This window comes from Lytechinus pictus, chromosome 1, assembly GCF_037042905.1.
Source record: "Lytechinus pictus isolate F3 Inbred chromosome 1, Lp3.0, whole genome shotgun sequence".
Taxonomy (NCBI): Eukaryota; Metazoa; Echinodermata; class Echinoidea; order Temnopleuroida; family Toxopneustidae; genus Lytechinus; species Lytechinus pictus.
This window is the reverse complement of record NC_087245.1, coordinates 22,261,735-22,285,032: the sequence shown is the minus strand read 5'-3', so window position 1 is coordinate 22,285,032 and position 23,298 is coordinate 22,261,735. Positions and strand designations below refer to the sequence as shown.

General features: G+C 34.7%; 1 protein-coding gene across 1 annotated transcript; it reads right to left on the bottom strand.

The window, feature by feature from the left end:
• Positions 1 to 532: 532 nt before the first annotated feature.
• Positions 533 to 22,394, bottom strand: LOC129259400 (obg-like ATPase 1). Its single transcript, XM_054897696.2, has 13 exons — positions 22,314 to 22,394; positions 18,264 to 18,370; positions 17,901 to 17,971; positions 17,364 to 17,379; positions 16,470 to 16,526; positions 15,383 to 15,510; positions 14,957 to 15,132; positions 10,719 to 10,796; positions 10,148 to 10,245; positions 9,069 to 9,209; positions 8,496 to 8,592; positions 5,797 to 5,919; positions 533 to 4,607 (listed from the first exon to the last, which is right to left on the bottom strand). Exons 2-13 carry the CDS (start codon positions 18,359 to 18,361, stop codon positions 4,500 to 4,502), a joined length of 1,191 nt encoding a protein of 396 aa, XP_054753671.1. The 5' UTR covers positions 18,362 to 18,370; positions 22,314 to 22,394; the 3' UTR covers positions 533 to 4,499.
• Between the last annotated feature and the right edge of the window lie 904 nt (positions 22,395 to 23,298).

Here is a 23,298-nt window from a genome sequence, read left to right as displayed (position 1 = left end):
AAACTTTCTTATTTTACATCCGATTTTGATGAAATTTTCAGCGTTATGCTAGTTTGATTTTTCTCTATTTATTCAAATCAACATTTTTCTGGGGTGGACTTGACCTTTAATTTATTCATCTCTGCAATATTTTTTTTTCTATTTATTTCAAGATGTTCATTGTGATATGCAATTTGTATACAGGATCCCTAGAAATAATAATTTTAATGGGGCTACTATGTTTAAATGAAAAAATTAGATAAATGAAGTCAATTTTGATTCAAAAGAATCCTTTCTATTTTATTTTGTTCTGTTCTATCCTCATGCCAAAATAATAGGAAATAAACAAAAAAATTCTACTTCATAAATTTTGCTCACTCAAATAAAAATATGCTATTGTTACTATCTCTTCTCTTTGTAAAACGTGAAGAAACTGTTTCACTATCATTTTCTTGAAAAAGTTTTCAATTGTCACATGTCGATGTTCATGTGGGATACATGTATTTCCACAGCAAGTCACACCTAGAGAACAATGACGTCATTACACTTGATATAGGTTTTTACTATTTTAATACAGATTCAATGCAAAGAAAAGTAGTTTCACATTGTACATGTATATATTAAAGTAAAAGTCACACCTTTCCTCAATTTGGTTTTAATAAAAGGGGACAAATGGAGGAAACACATATCATCAAAAAATAACAGAATCAAGAGATTCAAATTTGTAATTATGTGATATCACATGCCAGCAGCTCCCATGTATGTCACGTAATATATTTTACATGAAATCCTATTTTTAGCAGCTTGTGATGACTTACAAGAAATATCTGGGAGCTGTTTGTATGTGAAATCACAAATATAAAACTTTGAGACTTCATAACTTTGCTATTCTTTGATGTATTTCCATCTCAACCTTCATCAAAATGTAATTCCCTCTTTTTTGTCTTTTTTGAACATCGAAGCGATATAAAAGTGGACATCCTTTTAACATGATTTTATGAAACAATTTGAAAAAGTACAATAGACCAGAAATAAATGTTGAAACGTGAGCAAGTACCAAGATTCAAAAGAACTTGACTGAAGTGTAAGACAATTGTATTCATAAATGAAAAGGAGTTAAATCAAATAGATATATTTTCATAAAACCTTCTTTCAACTGTTAATTCCCCCATGGAGAAACAGTCTTTACAAAGAATTGTAAATGCTGACTAAAATGTCAATTATAAATTTCACTTCTCAAACATATGACAATATTACATTATTAATCTATACCTACATGTAATCAAGTTCAGCATCTTTCATTTTCATAAATCAGAAGGATTCAAAATACAGTTTACTGTCAGAATGTGGATTTTGCATTTAACATGGTCAAATTATTATTTATAAAATTCAAAACCTGAAAATGATTAAAGACAAAATAAGGCAAAATGTCCAGACATAGGAAGCTTTATTTGTCAGATTTCATTGATTTTTATGTTTAGCCTAATGATTATCTAAATATGTCGAATATTATATTCATGACGAAAATTCTCAGTTTTCCCCATTATTAAAGTTGGCAGGATCAAACATTGATATCAAATGCATAAAATGACAGAATATGACAATATTTTATCGCAAATTATTTCACTTATACCATATTTGACTGAGAGGAACACTTTTTTCATGATTACAATAATCATGATAATTTGGTCATTTCATACTGTAAACTGGAAATGAGAATAATGATTTCAAATACCAAGGTCAGAAACAGTAAATGACTGAGTTCAAATAGATATTTCAATGCATTTTTACAATAGATGCTTAGTACATGTACATGTAATAAGATATGCCAACTATATTATCCTTTATCAATTATAGAAATTACCAGGGTATTACACTATAATCATTCCTAAATTATATATTCATTGGTAATGCGCAAATAGTGTATATTATTTCCTGTATGCAAGTAACCGGAGCTAAGCAATGCATGGTTTCACTTCTATTCACACAAATCAAATAAAAAAATGAACAACTTTTGAATTGTACTTTTGAAACCTCACATTTTGAAGGAAGTCATAAAATCAGGTTTCACATTCCCCTTTCCAGTTGTTAAGTCCTTGAAATTTTTTCTTAAAACAATATTTGTTTAAATTTCTTATACAACCATAGTTGAGTGTATTTAACAGGATGTAGATGGCAAACTTGGCATCTGAAGCAGCGCCTTTGAATATGAACTGTAAGCAATGCTTGTAATCTAGAAAGAATAGGGAGTCTACTTTCATATCCACCAAATTAAACATACATGTACATGTTGTCATGGGGAGTTAAAACCTTACATCTCAAACTTAAAAAAAAAAAAATTGAGCTTCCCTGGAAATTTGTGAATTTTTAAGTTTGCGATGTAGACTCTTTATTCACTTTGGATTATGATTTAACAGCTGTATTTAGAAATCTGGCAATGATGGCTACCTCATATTGTCTGAAATTTAACAGTCTCGTAATTCCTATAGCAAACACTTCTCAGGCAAAAGAAGGTTGTTTATGTCATAACTCTAAAAATAAGATTTTTTTTCAAAGCTGTCTTAAAATTTGTTTCAATTTGGAAAAAAAAGTGACAATGTATTCTTAATCAAGTTTCTTGATTGCTCTACTAAATCATGTTCACAAGCTTTGCATGGTTTATTTGGTAGATTTCCATTTTTTGTTTGATAAAATCAATATGAAAATTATAATATATAGTGGTAAATATTTGTTATATGATATCAAAAGTAATGTAATTAGAAAACAAGGAAGTAATAGGAACATTTTCATTGTCTAATTAAATTATACATTAATACATATAGAGTAAGACTTTTGTTTTCCCTTCTTCAAATAACTGAGTGATGTATTGAAATATCAGCTTTTCTTGCCCAGCCAAAGGACTTGACATGATTGAGTTTCGAAATGAATTAATAAACAGGCATAATATGTGTGAGTCTTAAATTTATCACGACAGACTTCAGACAAAATAAGGTTCAATTAGAGATAATTGTGCTTTATATAGAATTAATACATGTACCTTTGGATGACAAGTCTGAATGTTTTACAGAAATATATAATTATCCCTAAGAGCAGGGCCCTATTTTACAAAACTCCTAGTACAAGCTCTTGAAACTAACACATTTGAACTTCCATTGGCTGAGAACATATTTGTTACTGATAACTTACATGAACAAGATAGGGTAAAAATCTGGTGAAACCAAATGCACGTCATCAAAATTAAAATTTGAAGATTTTCACAAAATTGGAATAATCAAACATTTCAAAATCTTTCACCTGACAGTTTATTATTAAATATTTGATATAGATATACATGTACACAGATATATTTGCAACTTTAAGGGTTGAATTCTCCAAATGATAAATATATCTCAAATTAGCATTGATCTTCATATGAAAAACGCCAGACATAACGCTGTTAGTCTTACAAACGATCAAAAGTTTATGAAGAGCCCTATGAACTTCATACAGAAATGAATGTGTAGGACTATGTACAAATTTGCCAGCTGAACCCTTTTAGCCGCTCCCCCATATTTTAAATATGAGGGCATTTGAAGAACAAGCATTTTGAGTAGACTACTTTTTTTATTATATCATACCTTACCCAAATACATTTGAAAGGTTCCAAGTACCTTTTTTCATTCTCTCCCACAACTAGAATAGCACTTTTAACTTTGAAAATAAGTAATCATTAGATTTATCAAAATGCGATGCAGGCTCGAAAGTTTTGAAACCTGATGATGTTATGAGAGTACTAACCCAGAGTTTTAATTACATTTCACATTTGCCACATTCACCTTTCATAATGATTTTGTTGAAAGAAAATAAATCAAAAGAAGATAGACAGAGAGCCAGAATGGTGTAGTCAGAAGCACAGAAACAAGGCAGGAAGAGAGAAGATCATTTAAATGAAAAGATGCCAATCAAAACTGAAAGACAAGAGAAAGAGGATGAGAGAGAGAGGGGGGGGGGGGGGATGGGGAACAGGAAATACAAAATAAATGGGAAGGCATTTATGAACAACAGAAAAGAAAGCAGCAAGGAGAGAAACAGAAAGAATGAGTGGGAGAGAGAGAGAGAGAGCGGGATACAGAAACAAGGCAGGAAGAGAGAAAGACATTTAAATGAAAAGATGCCAATCAAAACTGAAAGAGAAGAGAAGAGGATGAGAGAGAGAGAGAGGGGGGGGGTGGGGAACAGGAAATACAAAATAAATGGGAAGGCATTGATGAACAACAGCAAAGGAGAGAAAAAGAAAGAATGAGTGGGAGAGAGAGAGAGCATCTGTGTGTATGTTTGTGTGTGAGAAAGAGCAAGTCGGAGAGAAAGAGGGGATGATAAAAAACCCATTTATACTACTGGAGTATATTTGGATGTATACAATGTACATTATTCCTATCTACAACTTCAAACCATACCACAGCCTGCTAAATTGCAGAAGTAAAATAGCATTGAGAAAATTGGCATTGACATAATATTTAGTTATATTAATTCTACAAGTACTACTTCTTTTTAGTCGTTAATCCTGCGCCTGCGTTGAATTTGAAGAATATGATATCACCATCCTCTACGACATAGGTTTTTCCCTGTTGCCTGTACTTCCCCGCAGACTGATATGTGACAGAGGTTGGTTTAAAGAAAAGGAAGAAAAAAGAAAGAGAGGATGGTTGGATATCAAAATGAATAGAATAATTCTTCTGACCTTCAGTCCTTTCATCCATCTATCATTTCTTTCATCTAACCCATTTATACTAGTTTCTCCTGTAATCTATAGATTCATCACACTATCCTCCACTCAATATTGCAGAGAAATCTGACCATCTGTCTATCTAGATACTCCATTTACTTTCTCATCCACCTCTCATCTATCCTCCATCATTGCTGCCAAACTTCAGAGTACCTATCTATCTATCGATCGTTCGATCCATCCATCCATCCTTCCTTCCTTCCATCAATCGATCGATCATCCATCCATCCATCCATCCATCTTTCTATCTATCTATCTATCATCGGCCATCTATCCCAATGTCAAACACAGGTATATTTTACCTTCTATCTATCCATGTTAAATAAACTCCATTTTCTTTTTCATCAACCTATCTATTCTTCTATCTTTCTATCAATCCAATCATTCATTCACCATCCATAAGTAAACAACAATTTGCCCTTTATCTATCCATCCATGACCATCATCTACATGTAGTCACTTTCTAATTCCTTCATTATTCAACCATCTATAACAATGACAGTCATCAATTTGCCCTTCTATCTCTTCATGTTTACCCTTCATTATCCTCATCATTTTTTTTTTCATCTATTTATTCTTTCATCCACCATTTATCACAATGACAAACATTAATTTGCCCTTCTATCTATGTATGTTCATCCTTCATCATCCTTCTCATTAACTTTTTTTTCCATCCATCCTTCTCATTAACTTTTTTTTCCATCCATCCATCCACCCATTCCTTTTATCCATCATCTATCATAATGCCAAACATTAATTTACCCTTTTGTCCATCCATACTCATTCTTCATTTTCATCCACCTATCCATTCATTAATCTTTCATTCATCACAATCATAACCACCAATTTTACCTTCTATCGTACAATCCATTTAACTTTAAATCTATGCATTCATCATCTACCACAATTACATCAATTTGCCCCTGTATCTATCGATGCTCATCCTTGATGATAATTTTCATCCAACTACCCAATCACCAATTTTAGATCTACATCAATGTAAGGACTTAAATTCAACCTTTTATTGTCAATTAATCTGTCTGAACTCTTACCTTGACATTATTTTCATTTCCTAGTTCCTTGAAGTCTTCAAACTTCATCACCTCTGCCATGATGAAACCTTTCTCGAAGTCTGTATGGATCTTCCCAGCTGCCTGCGGTGCCTTTGTTCCTTTCTGTCATCAAAGATAAATCGATGAACAAATTCAAGATAAACAGAATATAGTCAATCTTTGACGTTATTTTCTATGAAGGGTTTTTTTGTCTCCACAAATTGACTTTGCAATATCAGACCATGCAATAACGAGTCATTGCATGGTCTACTGAATGATTATCATGAAAGATGATAAGTAGGATGAGGGGTTGGGTGTCCAGACACTTTAAATTTTCAACCCTTCTGTTTTTCGGATTGCAAAAAAAATATAAATTCAAAAGATTTTTTTCAGTTTTGTTCTCTATAATATTGCCTAAGACTTTGCAGTAAAAATTGATGAAACCTTGCATTTCTTTTCTTAACTTTTACAAATGGCTCTTTAAAATCGATTGTCCGGACACACAACAACTGGGTATATATTGGATGCCTTTCCTTCATTGGATACCAGAATATACAGTTTCAAGAGTTACAGAAATAACAAGTGAAATATTTCTGGTATCCCATTCTGAGCAATCCTATCATACATAATTGCATGAATGGACAAATCTAAATAATGACCTTCATGTCAGAAGTTGTTTTGCCCATAAATCATTCAAAAAGGAATTTCATGAACTTGGCAATGACAGTATTAAACAAAACTGGACAGACCCTTGTGAGCCAACCTAAACCTGATAAAAATAAAGTTTCACATACTTGTTACATCACAATTTTATCCAATAAAACACATCACTATTTGATATCCTTCACATCAGAACTGTATTGGGGCATACACAATTATATGTAATAATGAATTGTGATTGTGACATGCATTCAAAGGATTCCCCCCAAATGAAAATGGACTATTTTAAAGATTAGATTCGTTTTAGCATTTTAATCATGGTTCTCCTTAAATTGGCAATAACATTGACTATAATCCATGTTTCAATAACATATCAATCATAATAGACTTAAGCATTTATATGTCTTGCTGATCACAAGGTTTCATACATCATACAACATTTAATATTCTGCAAGTGAAAAAAAAAAGCTTAAGGTCACATTAGCTCAGGATAATTTTTTTTCTTGCAAGTTTCAAGTTTTAAACCTCATGACAGCAAACAAAGAATTTCAACAAAAGAAAGTAAAGGAAAAAAAGTATTTCATTGTTTCAATAGTGAAACTGGTTAAGGCTTACATGGTAGCAGCTCTATGGCCAGGAAATCCTTATAAACAAAATTTGCACTTTCACTTCCAATTTGAGATAAGGCATAAAAAAGCTATCAGAAGGTGGTTTCAGACCGCCCCGATGTTCGTCAGTTCCAGGTATTCTCTGATCGGGAAATTTACCCTGATCAGAAAATACCAGGTATTTTGGTAATGTGAAAGCAAACTACGCATAATTTCCCCGAAAGAAAATACCCGCTAAATAGTAGGTACTTGGCAAAATTACGAGAACTTTCGCGGGGATTTTTCCAAGGTCGCAGGTATTTTGGCAATGTGAAAGCAATTTACGGGAACTTTTAGCCCAGCGTGTTGTTGGGTGCGGGCGCCGTGGGTGGCTGCTGGGCTAGTGGTTTTGCGCCTTGCCTGCTTATTAGACCATACTGCGCATGCTCCTAACTTCAGGAGTTTATCCCGAAGGGTATGTTTCGGGGCAGTGTGAATGCAGGAATAATTAATGGGGATTTTTTAGCCTAAAAATGTTCTTGTAATTTAACGGGGATTCTTGTGATCTAGGCGGTTTGAAACCGCCTAGAGTCATTTCAAGTGGGGAATGGCTTCTTCATCTAATCCCACATTGACATGTAACGCGTTAGTCTTATCTGATTTGCAAGATTCTTTATTTTCCATTCAGGCTATTGGTGTAGCCAAAGAGTTGCAATGTAACAAAACTTGATTTTCAGACAATCAGGGCACTGTTGCATTTGTTAGCACTGACAAGTTGTCATCGTCTCACAGTTGCCATAGTAACAGTAAGAGACCAGTGCAAGCTCATTCAATGAAAACCAACTACAATTTGTCAGCTGATCATGGCAGATGAAATGGCTTGTCAAACCAAAGATGTTGATGTTGGGAAATAAAAAAGAGGGAGCCTTGGAAATCTCCATTCATCACAATGTTAAAGCTCATCCAATGTTGCAGAGTTAGGCAGTAATTTGTGAAAAACATCCCCTCAAAATAAATGAATAATTTTGTGCCTGGTTTAGTCACTTATAAAAATTATTTTAGAATAAGGCAAACTAGCAATAGATGCAACTATTTCTCTCAATAGGCCACAAGGGTGGTAGATCAAGTGATGATTTGACCAAATAGCAATCTCGCCCAATACAAAAGTGACAAGATGGGTGAGCAATTGTGGTACTGCATGCAAAGTATCTTAGAACTCTGGACCAACTGGTATTTAACCATGTGGTTGTAATCCGCTAAACCTTTCGACAGCTGAAGTTTGTCGTGCTAGGCTCTGTTCAGGGGTTACCCAGCTTAAACAGGCAACAGGTTAACCCCCAGCCATCTGGAACCAGGTTATATCTGCACAAAGTCTATGGGAATTGCACAATTCAGTACTCAATGGGTTAAGTGATCTAACTACCAATGCCAACAAGCTTTCTGCAAACTAACCTGTATGGTCCATGCCTTGACCTCGTCTTTGCCCGCTGTGAAGAAGTATTCCAGCTGGAGACCATGGAATCCAGTCTTGATTACTTTCTCCAGGACACTTATTAGAAAAAATAATGATAATAATAATAATAAAATGATAAAGTTAAACCTGCATATGTTAAAGAAATCTGACATTTTATTTTCAAAACCATTCAGAGAATAATTTAACTTCTCAATAGCATTTCTGGTCGTTAGAGAAAAGCTTTCAACTGTTTTATGTACAGTCATATGTTTGATACCACAGATACACTAAAGTACACAAAATTGAACTCAATACAAGGTAGTCATTTATGGTGTGGTTTTGACCTCCTCTAAATACTTCTTTTTGTCTTCATCTCCCATATCAAAGAGCTTTGATTCCAGGGATGCACTATACAACTCAAAATTGAACTCAATACATGGTATTCATTTACCTCGTGGTCTTGACATCCTGTAGATACTTCTCTTTGTCTTCATCTCCCATATCAAAGAGCTTTGATTCCAGGGATACACCATACAACTCAAAATTGAACTCAATACATGGTATTCATTTACCTCGTGGTCTTGACATCCTGTAGATACTTCTCTTTGTCTTCATCTCCCATATCAAAGAGCTTTGATTCCAGGGATGCACTGATTGGTATTATGGTAGCACCAGGATCGTTCGCATCTATCCACTCCTTGATCTTCACAAGCCTGTAAAGAAAAAAAAATCATTCGTACACTGTTGAGAAAATTGGAAAGCTTTTCTCCAGAGTTCCACACAAGTTAATATATGACAGCTGAAGTAGAAATCTGATCTTGTTGATTCGGATTCTCATCTGAATGGAAACTTCAACATTTTTTTTATAATGGCTAGAGGAACAGTGAAAATTTAGCACCAGAAAAGGTCACTAGTAGGTTATGCGTAACTTACAAATAGCTTCATGAAAAATACCCCTAAGATTAATATCACGCCCAAAGTCAATTTTGGGGAGCGATAGCAGAATTCCCAAGCTCAGCTTAAAGTCAATGCTACCTTCCATCCATTGAACTACTTTTAGGATTGAATCAATGTTTGTGACCAGATAATGAACAATTATTTGGACTTGTTTTAGTAATAGTTAAAAAAAAGGTGAAGGGATTTTCAAATAATTTTCTTAAAGGCAATAATACAATCATAAAATCATCGAAAAAATACTCTGGGACAGATTTGGACTACCATTTCAAAATAATGATCATGCTCTTGTAACAAGCCCCCAACTCATAGAACCTTAGTTATATTAATGAAGATTGTTATAAAATAATGAATCTACACTTTGAAACCATGGTTTATGAAGCTTTCATGCATTATAATTATGAGTTATTTAGCACATACAGGCGTATTGAAAAGGGACCAATATAAATGCATGCTTTTGCAACAGGGCACTAATTTAATGCTCTAAGCTATGATCTGAGCCCAATCTTTATGATTATAAATTCAAATAAACATGGGCTCCGATGTTCAATAATGACAATGTTCATACTATAGAAACCGGGATGAATTTAGCACACAGTGACAAAGAGAATACTAATGAAATTAAGAAATATGTATGGTATCTGCAATTTTGTAATGAAAAGTAAATATATGCATTATAAAAAATTAGTAACCTTACCATTTGTTCTTTTTTCTAATGTAGTCCCTCTCTGATAGATTGACAAGATAAATGATCGGTTTGGAGGTGATGAGTAGATGCTTATTTAACACTTCGACCTAGAGAGAAAATAGACAAAACAAATGTATTGTAAGAAATCCATCAATATCACATGAATAATTAAAATGTTAAAATATCACAATTGTTCCTCCTCCATTCAATACTTTACCTCTTTTTCTCCTTGTCATCTTCCTATAATTTCCTTTATTTACCTCTCTAACAATGCCTTCTTTGATTTCTTCATTCTCTTTCGTCTCTCCCTTCTTGTTTTTTACTCCTCTTTCTCTTCTCCTCTTCTTCTTCTTCTCTTTCTCTCTTTCTCTCCTTCTTATCCCCCTTCTCTTTACCTCCTCATTGTTCTCCTTCTTTTCTTTCCTCGTCCTCTTCTTTCACCTTTCCCTTCCCTTCTCCTCTTTACCTCCCCTCGTCTAATATTTCTTCTTCTCATCTCCCTTTTCCATTCATCTGTCTCATACATATGTAGATGAGAATCAATTAATTAACATGGTGATATTCCCATGGAATCACTTACATCATTCGCACCCCACTCTGCATGTCTTATCGGCTTCATCTCCTCCTCCAGATACTTCAGCACTCGACCAACACATTCCTGTGACAGGGGCAAAAAGAGAAAAAAAAAACAATTCTGACGTACGTTGAGGTAACAATTGAATATCAGTGGTATATTCCTCAAAAGATACAGTGTAGATGCTATCGCCAGATCTCTACACGCACAAAGCTTCAAAGGAGAAAATAAAAGAAAATGTAAATACACGGATTGTACACATAATTTACTTATTCAAAATAGGGTCCAAATGAGTGAAAACAAATTTCAAAGTATTGACAAGTATTTCCTCTCTCAAAATGAGATGGTCATTAGTAATATGATAATTTTGGTGGAAAAGTTTGCGAAGATTAAAAGTAAAACCAGTTAAAGGGAAATGAAACCTTTGGAACAAGTGGGCTTGTGTGGAAAGAGAAAAATCGAATATAGATCAAAGAAAGTTTGAGAAAAATTGGACAAATAATGAGTTATGAGCATTTGAATATTGCGATCACTAATGCTACGGAGATCCTCCCATGGGCAATGCGACAAATATGTGTGATGTCACATGTGAACAGCTTTTTCTTTGATGGACTATAAGATACCCACAAAATGTCTCTTTTTGCTCTTTCTTATGGTGACACAAACCCTTTATCCATAATGTATTCTTTGAAAATCTTTATTACATGATGCCCTCCTATAAAAAGAAAACATGCTCTACTGATAGATGTGATAAAAGAGGCATTTTAAGTGAAATATATACGAAAGTAATGGGAAAGTTGTTCACATGTGACATCACACATCTGTCGCATTGCCAATGGGAGGATCTACATTACAATAACAATCTAAACTTCAAATGCTCATAACTTTCTTATTACTAATATTAAACTTTTCTCAAATTTTTGGAAATCGCCAAATGATAAGAAAATGACTCACATCAGCTAAGAGTCAGAAGCACTGCACAGAGAAATGCATAAATGGGACCACACGCACATTTTTGGTCGGAACCTTTCAGCTGTTTTAGGTCATCGCTTGAATAAACTTGTGCAAACCTCTGATAATCAATCCATAATGGTGGACCTTTCCAAATGATATTCTTATTCAACATAAAAAGCACTTGTAAGCTCAACATAACAGGAATGCCAGCGTAGTAAAAGAGAATTGAAGTATTTTGAGGGATGACAAAAATATATAATTGGGCTGACTTTTCTGAAATAAACATCTGTGCAATACAATTTTGGGGAAACTATATATTTTAATGAAGAAATCTGCAGTATACTCACATGTACTTATTTTAACCCTAAAAAGACTGGGGGGGGGGGGGGGCTGATTCAGCCCCCCCCTCAACATTTTTCGCGATAAATCCGCCGTGCAAAATTTTTTGACCGCGTCGCTCGCTGACTTTTTACTTTCAAGTTTCGCGCAACTTTTGAGACCAAAATTGTGACCCCTGGGTACGCGGTTCCGAAATTACGCAACATTTCGTAAGTGCATGCAGACCCAAAATTACTCAAAAACGTGAATTTGTGTACAAATCCAATGCAAGTAGTGTTTTTAGCCAAAATTCATATATGTATCATTATTTTTCCTTTTACTGCTTTATATCAATTAATTTGATCTTTTTTATGGTAAAAATAAAGTCCCTGACAATTTCCATTGAAAAAACAATAAAAAACAAAAAGTCGAAAAACAAAGAAATACATAAGAAATTAAGAAAACAATAGAATACATAAGAAAATAAATGTGATGTTGAATTTTTTCTTTAATAGATTTGATCAGATGCTTATCTAGAGTATGGGAAACAAAAATTAGCATTTTAGGGGCATTATTTAATTAATTAGAGCAAACTTATGATTTTACGCATAAATTAGCATAATTAATGAGCAATGAGATTTTTTGCAGAATTTGATATTATAGTTTTGTAGATAATGCCATGGGTAACGTGCGTGCCAATTTTCGTCGCGATTGCGCGATCGACGGCCGAGATCATAAGGGGGGGCTGAATCAGCCCCCCCCCCCCAGTCTTCTTAGGCGTCGAAATAGCCCAGTCTATTTAGGGTTAAAGGAGAAATATATTGATTATGAATATGGCCTTATTATATATCAGTGGAAAGGTAATGATGTGAGGATTACCATTAGGTCATTCAAAAATAATGAAAATAATACATAAGGTGGAAATCGCCAATTAAAAAGCGCTAAAATGCCTCTCCGAAATATGCCTCGCATCGGTCTCTGAATTGACTCGAATTTGATGACGTCACTGTCTGTACGAGAGGCGTGATTGGCTCTCCCACGTCAAGCTCCACTTGCATGCAAAACCTGTTATGAGGGTACGTTTTCTCCACAATGTCACTGAATACTTCGATCATGAAATGAAAGAAAACCCATAAGTTTATCTAGATTTGGATTTTCAAATTGATGATTATGAAGATGAAGAGAATGATGATAAAGTTTCTAACTCTAGAAAAACAAAGTGACGTGGATGGTGGTAAATTAAGGGAATTACGCCGGTGATGATGAGTAGGACAATTCAACTTGCAAGCCGATTCGCTACCAACGCATGCAGCTGCTAGCTGCACCGCGGGTCAAATCCATGAAAATGAATTCCATGCAGCATGACCACATCCAGACAGAGTCTCTTTCCTCTATCAACAACATAATGAGAAGGAAAATAATAAAATAACTGTACTTACAAATAAGTGAATATAATACGAACCTAGGCTGAAGGTAAATCAACTCAAGGAATAGCAGCAGACGATATGCACCAACGATGGATTTCACGTGGCTGGAATAGATTGTCACTCGTTCTGTTAGATAAAATTTATATCTCATTATTTTGACTAAATTACGAAACTTGGAGAATTAGTATTCTACATAAAAATTAAGTAACACCTGGTACTATTTTTTGAATTACGATAAAATATTTTTGACATGTTTGAAGCAAAGAAATTGAGGTAAATTAAGATAAGATATAAAGGATCATCCACTTAGCCGCATGCGATTGTAAACAAACAATCAAAAGCACATGGCCAGCTTGCTCCACTGAACTGAAAATACGTATTTTCAGTTCAGTGGCTTGCTCGCCCATAGAGTTGGATAAAGCATAGCTTTATAAAGCGTAGCTTTATCCAACTCTATGTGCTTGCCTTGCTGATTGTTTACAATCGAATGCGAGCTAGGCGGATGATCTTTTATATCTAATTTTAATTTACCTCATTTTCTTTGCTTCAAAAAGGTTTTATCGTAATTCAAAAAATAGTACCAGGTGTTACTTAATTTTTATGTAGAATACTAATTCTCTGAGTTTTGTAATTTAGTCAAAATAATGAGATAGAAATTTCATCTAACAGAACGAGTGACAATCTCCCAGCCACGTGAAATTCATCGTCGGTGCATATCGTCTGCTGTTATTCCTTGAGTTGATTTACCTTCAGCCTAGGTTCGGATATATTCACTTGTTTGTAAGTTCAGTTATATCATTATTTTCATTCTCATTATGTTGTTGATAGAAGAAAGAGACTCTGTCTGGATGTGGTCGTGATGGAATTCATTTTCATGGATTTGACCCACGGTGCAGCTATCAGCTGCATGTGTTGGTAGCGAATCGGCATGCAAGTTGAATTGTCCGACTCATAATCACCGGCGTAATTCCCCTAATGTATACCTCTATCCACGTCACTTTGTTTTTCTAAAGCTAGAAACTTCATCATCATTCTCTTCATCTTCATAATCATCAATTTGAAAATCCAAATCTAGATAAAATTATGGGTTTTCTTTCATTTCGGGATCGAAGTATTCAGTGACATTGTGGAGAAAACGTACCCTCGCAACAGGTTTTGCATGCAAGTGGAGCTTCACGTTGGAGAGCCAATCACGCCTCTCGTACAGAAAGTGACGTCATAAAAAATCCCCAATTTCGCGGACGTAATTCTGCGTGCTTGAAGCATTCAGAGAGAGAACTTTAAACTATCAATTAACTGAGTTCCATTGGTCTCCATGATAAATGATTTACACCATCGTGTTCTCCTTATTTTCTCCTTTAATTTGATATATGATTCTCCATTTTTACGATTTTCAATATATTTCAACTTTAAGTATAAAAAATTGCCAAAAAAGAGGAATAGTTGGTAACTTTGTAATAATTATTTTCATCTTCCTCAAAACAGGAATTTCCCTTTAGGGATACCGTTTGCAGAGTTGGTACACTCCAATTCACACAGACTTACCAATTCTGCCGATGCTTTCTTGTCGGCACCTCGAACGGTTTTCTTCTCCATTTCATTATACTGCGTTCTCAGGTATTGAATGTCCTTTAATCTAAGCTCATTGAAGATGGTATCTAAATCTCTAACAGGGTTGATATCACCGTCTACATGTGTTACATCCTCATCCTCAAAGGCTCCTAAGAAATACACCAAGAGATTTCAATACTATGACTAGTAAATACAAAAACAAAAGTACACTTTGCTGAATTCTCAACGTTAATGTCTAGTGTAAAATTATGAATGTACAATACCAAGGATGAACGTTGAATGTCCAGTACTGAATAATGAATTCTAAATGTTAAAGAAGAATGTTCAATGTCAAGTGCTGAATTATAAACACACATTATCAATGAATGTCAAGTGTTAAATAAATCTTAGCAAACTCACTACAAAGATGGAAAATGGCATCACAGGCCTTGATGTGTGAGAGAAAGGCATTGCCAAGACCTTGACCATCGTGAGCTCCAGCTACCAAACCAGCAATGTCAACCACATGCAAGAAAGCAGGAACTTTGCTGAATAAAAAAAAATACAAGGACAGGAAATCAGATGATAGTAACAATCATTATACAGGTACAGCTACAAAATGCAGCTACAAAATATAATTAAATACTCCTGTGCTTCTCGCCGTTAAAGACACATAAATTCCAATTCTTAGTAGAGATTTGATACCATTGTGAATTTGTATAACAATGAAAACTGTCTAACAGTGATTGTAAAAGGATGTTTATAATAGTCAATACACGTAAACACCAGTATTTGCTGAAAAGAAATGGAATCGCCAAAATGATTAAAAAAAAAACGATTCAATACTTCCTTATTATAGACACAGATGAGAATGGATGGGAATACACCCAAATTGTTGGCACAACAGTTTCAGCCATTATTTGTTTACATTTGCAATGTGAGGCACTGGAACAGCAATCCTTGGCAGTAGATGATTCTTGTTCTAGTTATTCTTTATAAATATCCTAAAAAGAATTAATAACACTGATTATTTCCATCTATTTGTCTATCTCTAACAACAAATCTTAAAGAGACGAAGACTATCCATTCCAGACCAGTCCCAATACAGGATTTGACCTTTATCAATCAAGTTTTTGATTTAGTTTCTGCTGAACCTCATTCACAGCTAGTTGGGTTTTTTTAATAAGAAACATGGGGAGTGTTTCATGTAAAGTTTGGTAAATTATTTTCAAAAACTAATCTGCTCTCAGCCAATCAGATAAGACGATTTTCAGTAGCTTTTAACAATAGTCTGTAAAAACCAGCGTCTATTCACAAGTGAATGCATCAAAATGGATTCTAAGCCTTTGGTCCTGCAAATATACTCCCATAGAAAAGCTGAGCAATAAGTCAAACAGAAAAACAAAACTTCAAAACCAAATACTTACACAAAAAAGCTCAAGACCATATCTCTATATAGACAGAAACAATTGTGGCAGTAAAAATGATATATTATTGGTCATCTCACCTTGCAGGTTTGTGGAACTCGCAGAGGAAGTCATATCGAACATCTGGGACAGGTACCCTACGTATCTAAGAACAAAGTACAAAGAGATCAATCCATTAAACCAGAACCTACAAAGCAATTTTTAAACAAAGAACTATGCTTTGAACATCTATTTGTATACTAAACTAACTTTTCAAAGGAATAAGCACACACCTTTTCTACCATAGCACCTAAAACATGGAACTCCTTGCCTTTTTTTTTTTGAACTTCCCCAACACTTACTTCACTTTAAGTGTCACAAAATTAACCTTATCGGATTTCTGTACATTTTCCATATAAAGTTTAAAATTTTGTAATTTTTTTTTATTTTCAATTTTATAACCCCTATATACGATTCTGTTTTCCTTTTTCCAGTTTCTGTGTAACTTTGGCTTAATCTTCCATATCTAAAATACATGTATACTGAGCATGAATAATTGCATAGTGCTAATGTATTTGCCAAAAGAAACGGATCAGTGCATCTCATTCTTTGGTAAATATGGTATGATAATTTCCAGGTAGAAAACACTTGAAAAAGTTATAAAAAATTATCCATCAAGGCTATACTTTTCCATGAATTCCTATATGAAATATACTTTGAACTAAGAGACAAATGTACATTATCTAAGGTTAACTGTAATATTTTCCTTTTTTTATATCTGCTAAGATGGCTCTTAGTTAATCAGGATTTTTCACTTTGCAATGTTTGCATATAGTTATCTTGTTAGAACAGTACAGCAGTATGTTTATACTAATCAACAAACTCTCTGGCTCTATTTCTGCTGGTAAACCAAAAAAGCATTGTGTTCATTTTTTTTAACTTCACAAATAACTCAGCATTGTGCATTATATCACAAATATATAAGAAAAGTATACTTATTTTCATTAGGTTCTGTTGATGATAAACAGCAAGCAATATAGCATGGCAAGAAAAAGGGGAAAAAAGAGGAACATTTAAAAATATCACACAAAGACAATGGTTTGCTGATATAAGGTAGTGTCATTGTTATTATTGAATAATTCTTATACAATATTATATGTGTATCAACTATTATCAAAGATTTACAATACTGTAACTTCATATGATTTAAAGTCAATGAAACATTGTCAATAAATATAATCATATTGTGAGTTTCCAAATTTATGTAACACTAAAGTTAGAGCACAGCCTTTCTCTTCTCTTGAGATACTTCATATGATACAAACATATCAACATGGATTATTTACATTTACTTATGATTTATGATGGAATAGAAACATTATTAAATATGTCTTAAAAATTCATTTCACCAGAACAGTATATCATCATATTTCATTGTTAATTGTTTGAATAATTAGATATTCTATATAAATATTTTATTTAGCAAACAATCAAAATTATAAGTTCCTCCGGTTATCATTTACAACACTTACCAATTGTACAGAAAGGGAAATTCTCAGCTGCAGCTTGGCTCTTAGTCAAAACATTGAAGAAAGTTGATTTTCTGTAAAAGGTTATAAAGGGGGGAAAATGGAAGGTAAACAAACTATCATACATTCAATAGTGAAATGGGTGTCAATTTTTTAATATTATACATTGGTTTATTTAAAAGGTACTCCAGGTTGAAAATAATATCATTTGGACAGATAAAGTAAAATCGTACAAACATAACACTGAAATTTTGTATTTTTCAAAATGAAATTTCATTTATTAAAATTTTGTCCTCTAAGAATGAACCAAAAATTGGACTGACAACTGGTGTAAGATAATCCTTGTTGCAACTTATAGAGACTCACCCAACATTTGGCAATCCGACAATACCAATCTTCAAAGATGTTCCAAAACGGCCTAACAAAACCTTCTTAGGAGGCCCTTCTTTCTTTTTGGGAGGCATGGTTCAAATCTGCAGAGTAACAAATCATTTACACAATTACAAATGTAATGAAAACATACATTCTAAAAATACAATTCCAAACTTCAATTACTTCTAGTTTTTCCAGAGACATTACATTTTTATTTTGCTTGTCAGATAATTCTTGAACAAAAAAAATGGGCCACTTCCCCAAAGAAATCCAGGTTCCGCCAATGTTGGTCATAAATAATCAACATTATATTGGCAGTACTAGTAGCAGTAAATGGCCAATACTGGAGAAAATTAAGGAGTTAATAATGCCCCATATTGGAGACAATTGAACAATCATTGGGCCAATTGAAACCGTGCTGTGTTTTGATAGTCCAGGCTAGCCGAGTGATCGGCCTATACATGTAGCTCTATTGATATTACACAAGAGCTATGATTGCAGTGTAACCATCGACAGATTTTTTACTAAAACATGTGGAATGAGACTTATTACCATTAGGCATTACCATATTTACAAGTTTACCTTTAGGGGCTACTAATGCAGTGTTTACATTTCAAGTTTCGTGTTTGGTTTATTTCTCCTAGCTCATCAGATAAAGTATTTTAATTACATAAAACATGAAATAGACAATGAATATAAACAATGTATAACATAACAATTTAAGTTACATCAAATAAGTTACAGAAAATGAGAGAAATGGCCAAAAAAAGGAAGATACCTTGTGATAGGCCACAAAAAGGAACTTAAAAAAAAAAAATCTCAACATACAGGTTATCATACTGGTCAGCAAAGCGGAAAAAAGTTTTCAAGACTTATCTAGAGCTAGATCATCATCAACCATGCACTGCAGTTTTCTTGTCTGATAAAAAAAAGTGCAGTGTTAACTTAGTGTTTGCTAATAGTCATGATAGTACAGTTTACCCTAGACCAAAAACTTCGGTCTCTGTCAAATTGGTTGTTCCGCTGAACTCCGTTGGCTCCACTCACCAAATACAGAGACCAAAGTTCTTTACTATCTGTACAGGGGACTCAATGGCCATATGTTTATGTATTAAGTTCGGATAAATCAAGGAAGTGGGGGTAGCCTGGAGGCGTCTGGGGAGTGAAAGTAATATACTGTACGTATGGTCACTCCCCTAACGCCTGGCATTGTGATGTATGGGCTCCTACGTACCGAGGGAAAAGGCAACTATAAAAATGTGCCAAACTGCTAGTTATGTTTAGAATCTGAGGTCACGACTGCTGTACATGTGTAACAATATTGGTTGGCAACATTTGGCAAAAAATGCGTAGTAATGGTTATAAAATGACGAATAAATTATATGAAGTAATAAAAGTAGAAGAGAGTTTACTTACACTTGTTGACATCGCCATCTTTGATCCTTTGTTAATGCAACCTAGTTACGTGACGCGTATAGAGGGCAGCAAAATCATGAGCGGCGCTAGATTAAAAAGTGCTAAAATGTCCCGCTTCAACCACTGAACTAGAAATACATAGAGAAAACATATTGCATCTTGCCTTCTACGGCGCGTTCTCGAACAATTGACCTAGCAAAATGGCGGCGGTCACGTGACTTATCGAGTTCGCCGGCGATGTTTTGCTTGGGTGTACACGACTTCCACGTATTTCTAGTTCAGTGGTTGAAGCAGGACATTTTAGCACTTTTTAATCTAGCGCCGCTCATGATTTTGCCGCCCTCTGTACGCGTCACGTAACTAGGTTGCATTAACAAAGGATCAAAGATGGCGATGTCAACAAGTGTAAGTAAACTCTCTTCTACTTTTATTACTTCATATAATTTATTCGTCATTTTATAACCATTACTACGCATTTTTTGCCAAACGTTGCCAACCAATATTGTTACCCATGTACAGCAGTCGTGACCTCAGATTCTAAACATAACTAGCAGTTTGGCGCATTTTTATAGTTGCCTTTTCCCTCGGTACGTAGGAGCCCATACATCACAATGCCAGGCGTTAGGGGAGTGACCATACGTACAGTATATTACTTTCACTCCCCAGACGCCTCCAGGCTAAGTGGGGGTTGCGCGACGGACGCGAGCGTCGCGTAACGTTGGGGAAGTACAATAAGAAACAAGATGGCGGTGTAAACATCGGGCAAGTCTCTTCACAATATTTTTTCATTTTTTAAAATGAATTCTTGTTTAAAAATAACGAGCGCGTAGAAATGTCGGAAATAAAGTTTTATCCCATGTAGGCCCTACATGATTTATGACTAGATGTTTTAGAAGGAAAGTAGAAATCTCGGGGGCGAAAGTTTCAGGGTTTTTTGCGGTACACGCAGATGAATAGGAAGGACTCCCTGGCTTCATTCACAAGAAGACAAGAGAACCGGCTCTGCTTTTTATATACCAGAACTGGATATTAAAAGATTCTATAGATTAAATTCTGTAAGTATAATGAGAGCCGAATTAACAGCAATGGTAATGGCACTTGATTGGCTAGGAGATAACAGAGGTATGTCCGTGGTAATTTTTACAGATTCGTTGTCTGCTCTTCAAGCACTTGAAAGCAATCGTATACAAAACAATCTTATTGTTGATATCTTGTATAAAATCAAAGTTTTACAATTATCAGATATTTATGTCAATTTTGAATGGATACCATCCCATTGTGGTATTCATGGAAACGATGTGGCAGACCTTTTAGCAAAAAAAGGAGCATCAAAAGAACAAGTTGAATTACACATTCCATATATCAAAGAGGAATGGAAAACCCACATGTCTTTGATTTATAAAGAAATCTGGCAGGCTCAATGGGTATCCTCATCTAAAGGAAGACATTTATTTAGCATCCAACCCAACGTGGCAGATACAATTAGTTATCAAGGTCTCATTCGGTTTGAAGAGACTATGATACACCGTTTAAGACTCGGAAAATGTAAATTGAATTATTATCTGTATAAATTCAATCAACATGAAAATGGTCTATGTTCCCATTGTCAGGTTCCTGAGACAATAGAACATTTTTTACTACAATGTAAGAAATATGAAAGAGAAAGAAGAATTATGCAAAGAAGCCTGAAATTAAACAAGCCAATATCAGATCTAGCAACATTATTGGGAAGAAATGCAGATTATAAAGTCATCCTGAATTACGTGAAAAAAACAAAAAGATTCGAATAAGAATATTCCACTGATCTCTCTCAATCTCTTTCTCTCTCTCTCTTCCTTTTGTTCAGATGATTAGTGATAATTCTTAGACTACTAAAATTGAGTTTCGACCTAGCTTCTTATATAAGTTTGCATACTATGAAGTACAAAAACGCACAATTTAATGGTGGTGGTAACTAATCATAATTATATTGCACCTCGCTATGTGACAGGTCAGACTAGTCTAACGCCGAGGACATTGATGCGGGAATTAAGCAACTAACTCGGAAACGACCTGGCGCAGATAATCTACCAGATTGAAGAGCGCCAACTTAACTCCAACACCAACCAACCTTCATTGAGAGTAAGCCTACGGCTACGTTAGTAAATGATTTTTACTCTCAAGAAGCCGCCTGGCTAGTCTCGACTCTCACTGATTAGTCTGATTCCCTCATCACCAGATCACTGCACTGGTGACTTATTTAGTGATAATCAATGCAATTATTGTAAAATAGATAGGGGTATCTATAATCTAGGGGATAAGATGAAAATTTTAGAAATTTATAAATGAATCCCCAAAACTGCAACTGAACTTCTTAGATTGTTGGACTTGGAACCCTTTTTCGCCAAACGTCAGAGACTGGCTTTAATATTAATTATTATCAGTCCCACACGTTAATTTTTTAGTAGGGTCTGGTGTACTCGGATGTGTGACTGAACAACTTGAACTGGCTGGGTTTACTTACGCCAAACAAACAGTTTGCTCACCTCTTTACAGCTTTTCATGTACTTCAGGTCTATAGTGAAATAAAGAAATTACTCTCAACTATCAATGGTGACATATTATACCTGTAATTCACTGATTTCTTACCGGTTCTGTTACTTCAGTTTCCAGATTTTAACACGCGTGGCAATGGCATGAAATAATAGTCTTGTTTACCAGGAGTTCTGAGGAGAGTTATTAGTCTAGACTAGTTTAGACGGGGATTCGTTTAGACCATTTTAGGTAATGGGCGTGGCAGGCGGCAGTACCTCTGATCAGCGCATTACTCCCCGGCATCAGACTCCATCAAAACAATCCGCAAATGAAAAAAAAATCGTGGTTCAATGAAAGATGAGGGGGAAAAGAAAAGAAAGAGATTAGGAAAGAAAAGAAAAGGAAAGGAGAAGGGAAAAAAGCCGAAGAAAATGAATGAACAGACTCTCAGTATAGGCAGCGGCGTAACAGGGGTCGGTGGCCAGGGGGGGGCAAGAGCCAAAAATTTCCCGGTCATATCATCATGAAACAGGCAATGGTGTCATAAGGCAAAAATTTTGAGGGGGCGATACGGCGTGTCGGGCAAATATATATATATATAATAGCGAGCGAGCAACATTTTTGACATTTTTAGTGCAAAAATCTAATTTTTGTGATAGATTTTGGCATAATGTTAAAAAGATGATATCATATTTCACCCTCCTCTCTTTCCTTTTTTCTCTCTTTTTTTGTACGCCACGGTGAACAAGATTATTGTTATGATTGTGAGGATCAGGGCGAAGCTCTACATGCTCGAGGGGGCCGAGTATGGTACTTGTGGCAAGCCTATTAGCTTAATATAGGTTCCGAGCGAGCGAAGCGAGCGAGATAAAAAAAAATCACCTTTTTATGAGAATCTAACATGAAGATAGATTTTAACTTGATATTCAGAAAAATATAATACACTTTCCTTTCTTTCCTCATTTTTTTTGTTTGGTTGTAGAACTTTTGGGGGCCATGGTCCAAACTCATCCATATAACAGTGCTTTATGGGTGGGGTCCAGGGCAGAGCTCCGGAACCGATCTTGATATCAAAGCCATTTTAAACCTTACAGATGGC

What these genes read in the sequence shown, in the direction of transcription:
- LOC129259400 (XM_054897696.2), bottom strand. Translation starts at nt 18,361, where the DNA reads ATGCCTCCCAAAAAGAAAGAAGGGCCTCCTAAGAAGGTTTTGTTAGGC. An exon ending in GTCGGATTGCCAAATGTTGG is followed by an intron (nt 17,972 to 18,263) that starts GTGAGTCTCTAT and finishes AACCTTTTACAG; the next exon opens with AAAATCAACTTTCTTCAATG. An exon ending in TGCCATTTTCCATCTTTGTA is followed by an intron (nt 15,133 to 15,382) that starts GTGAGTTTGCTA and finishes TGTATTTCTTAG; the next exon opens with GAGCCTTTGAGGATGAGGAT.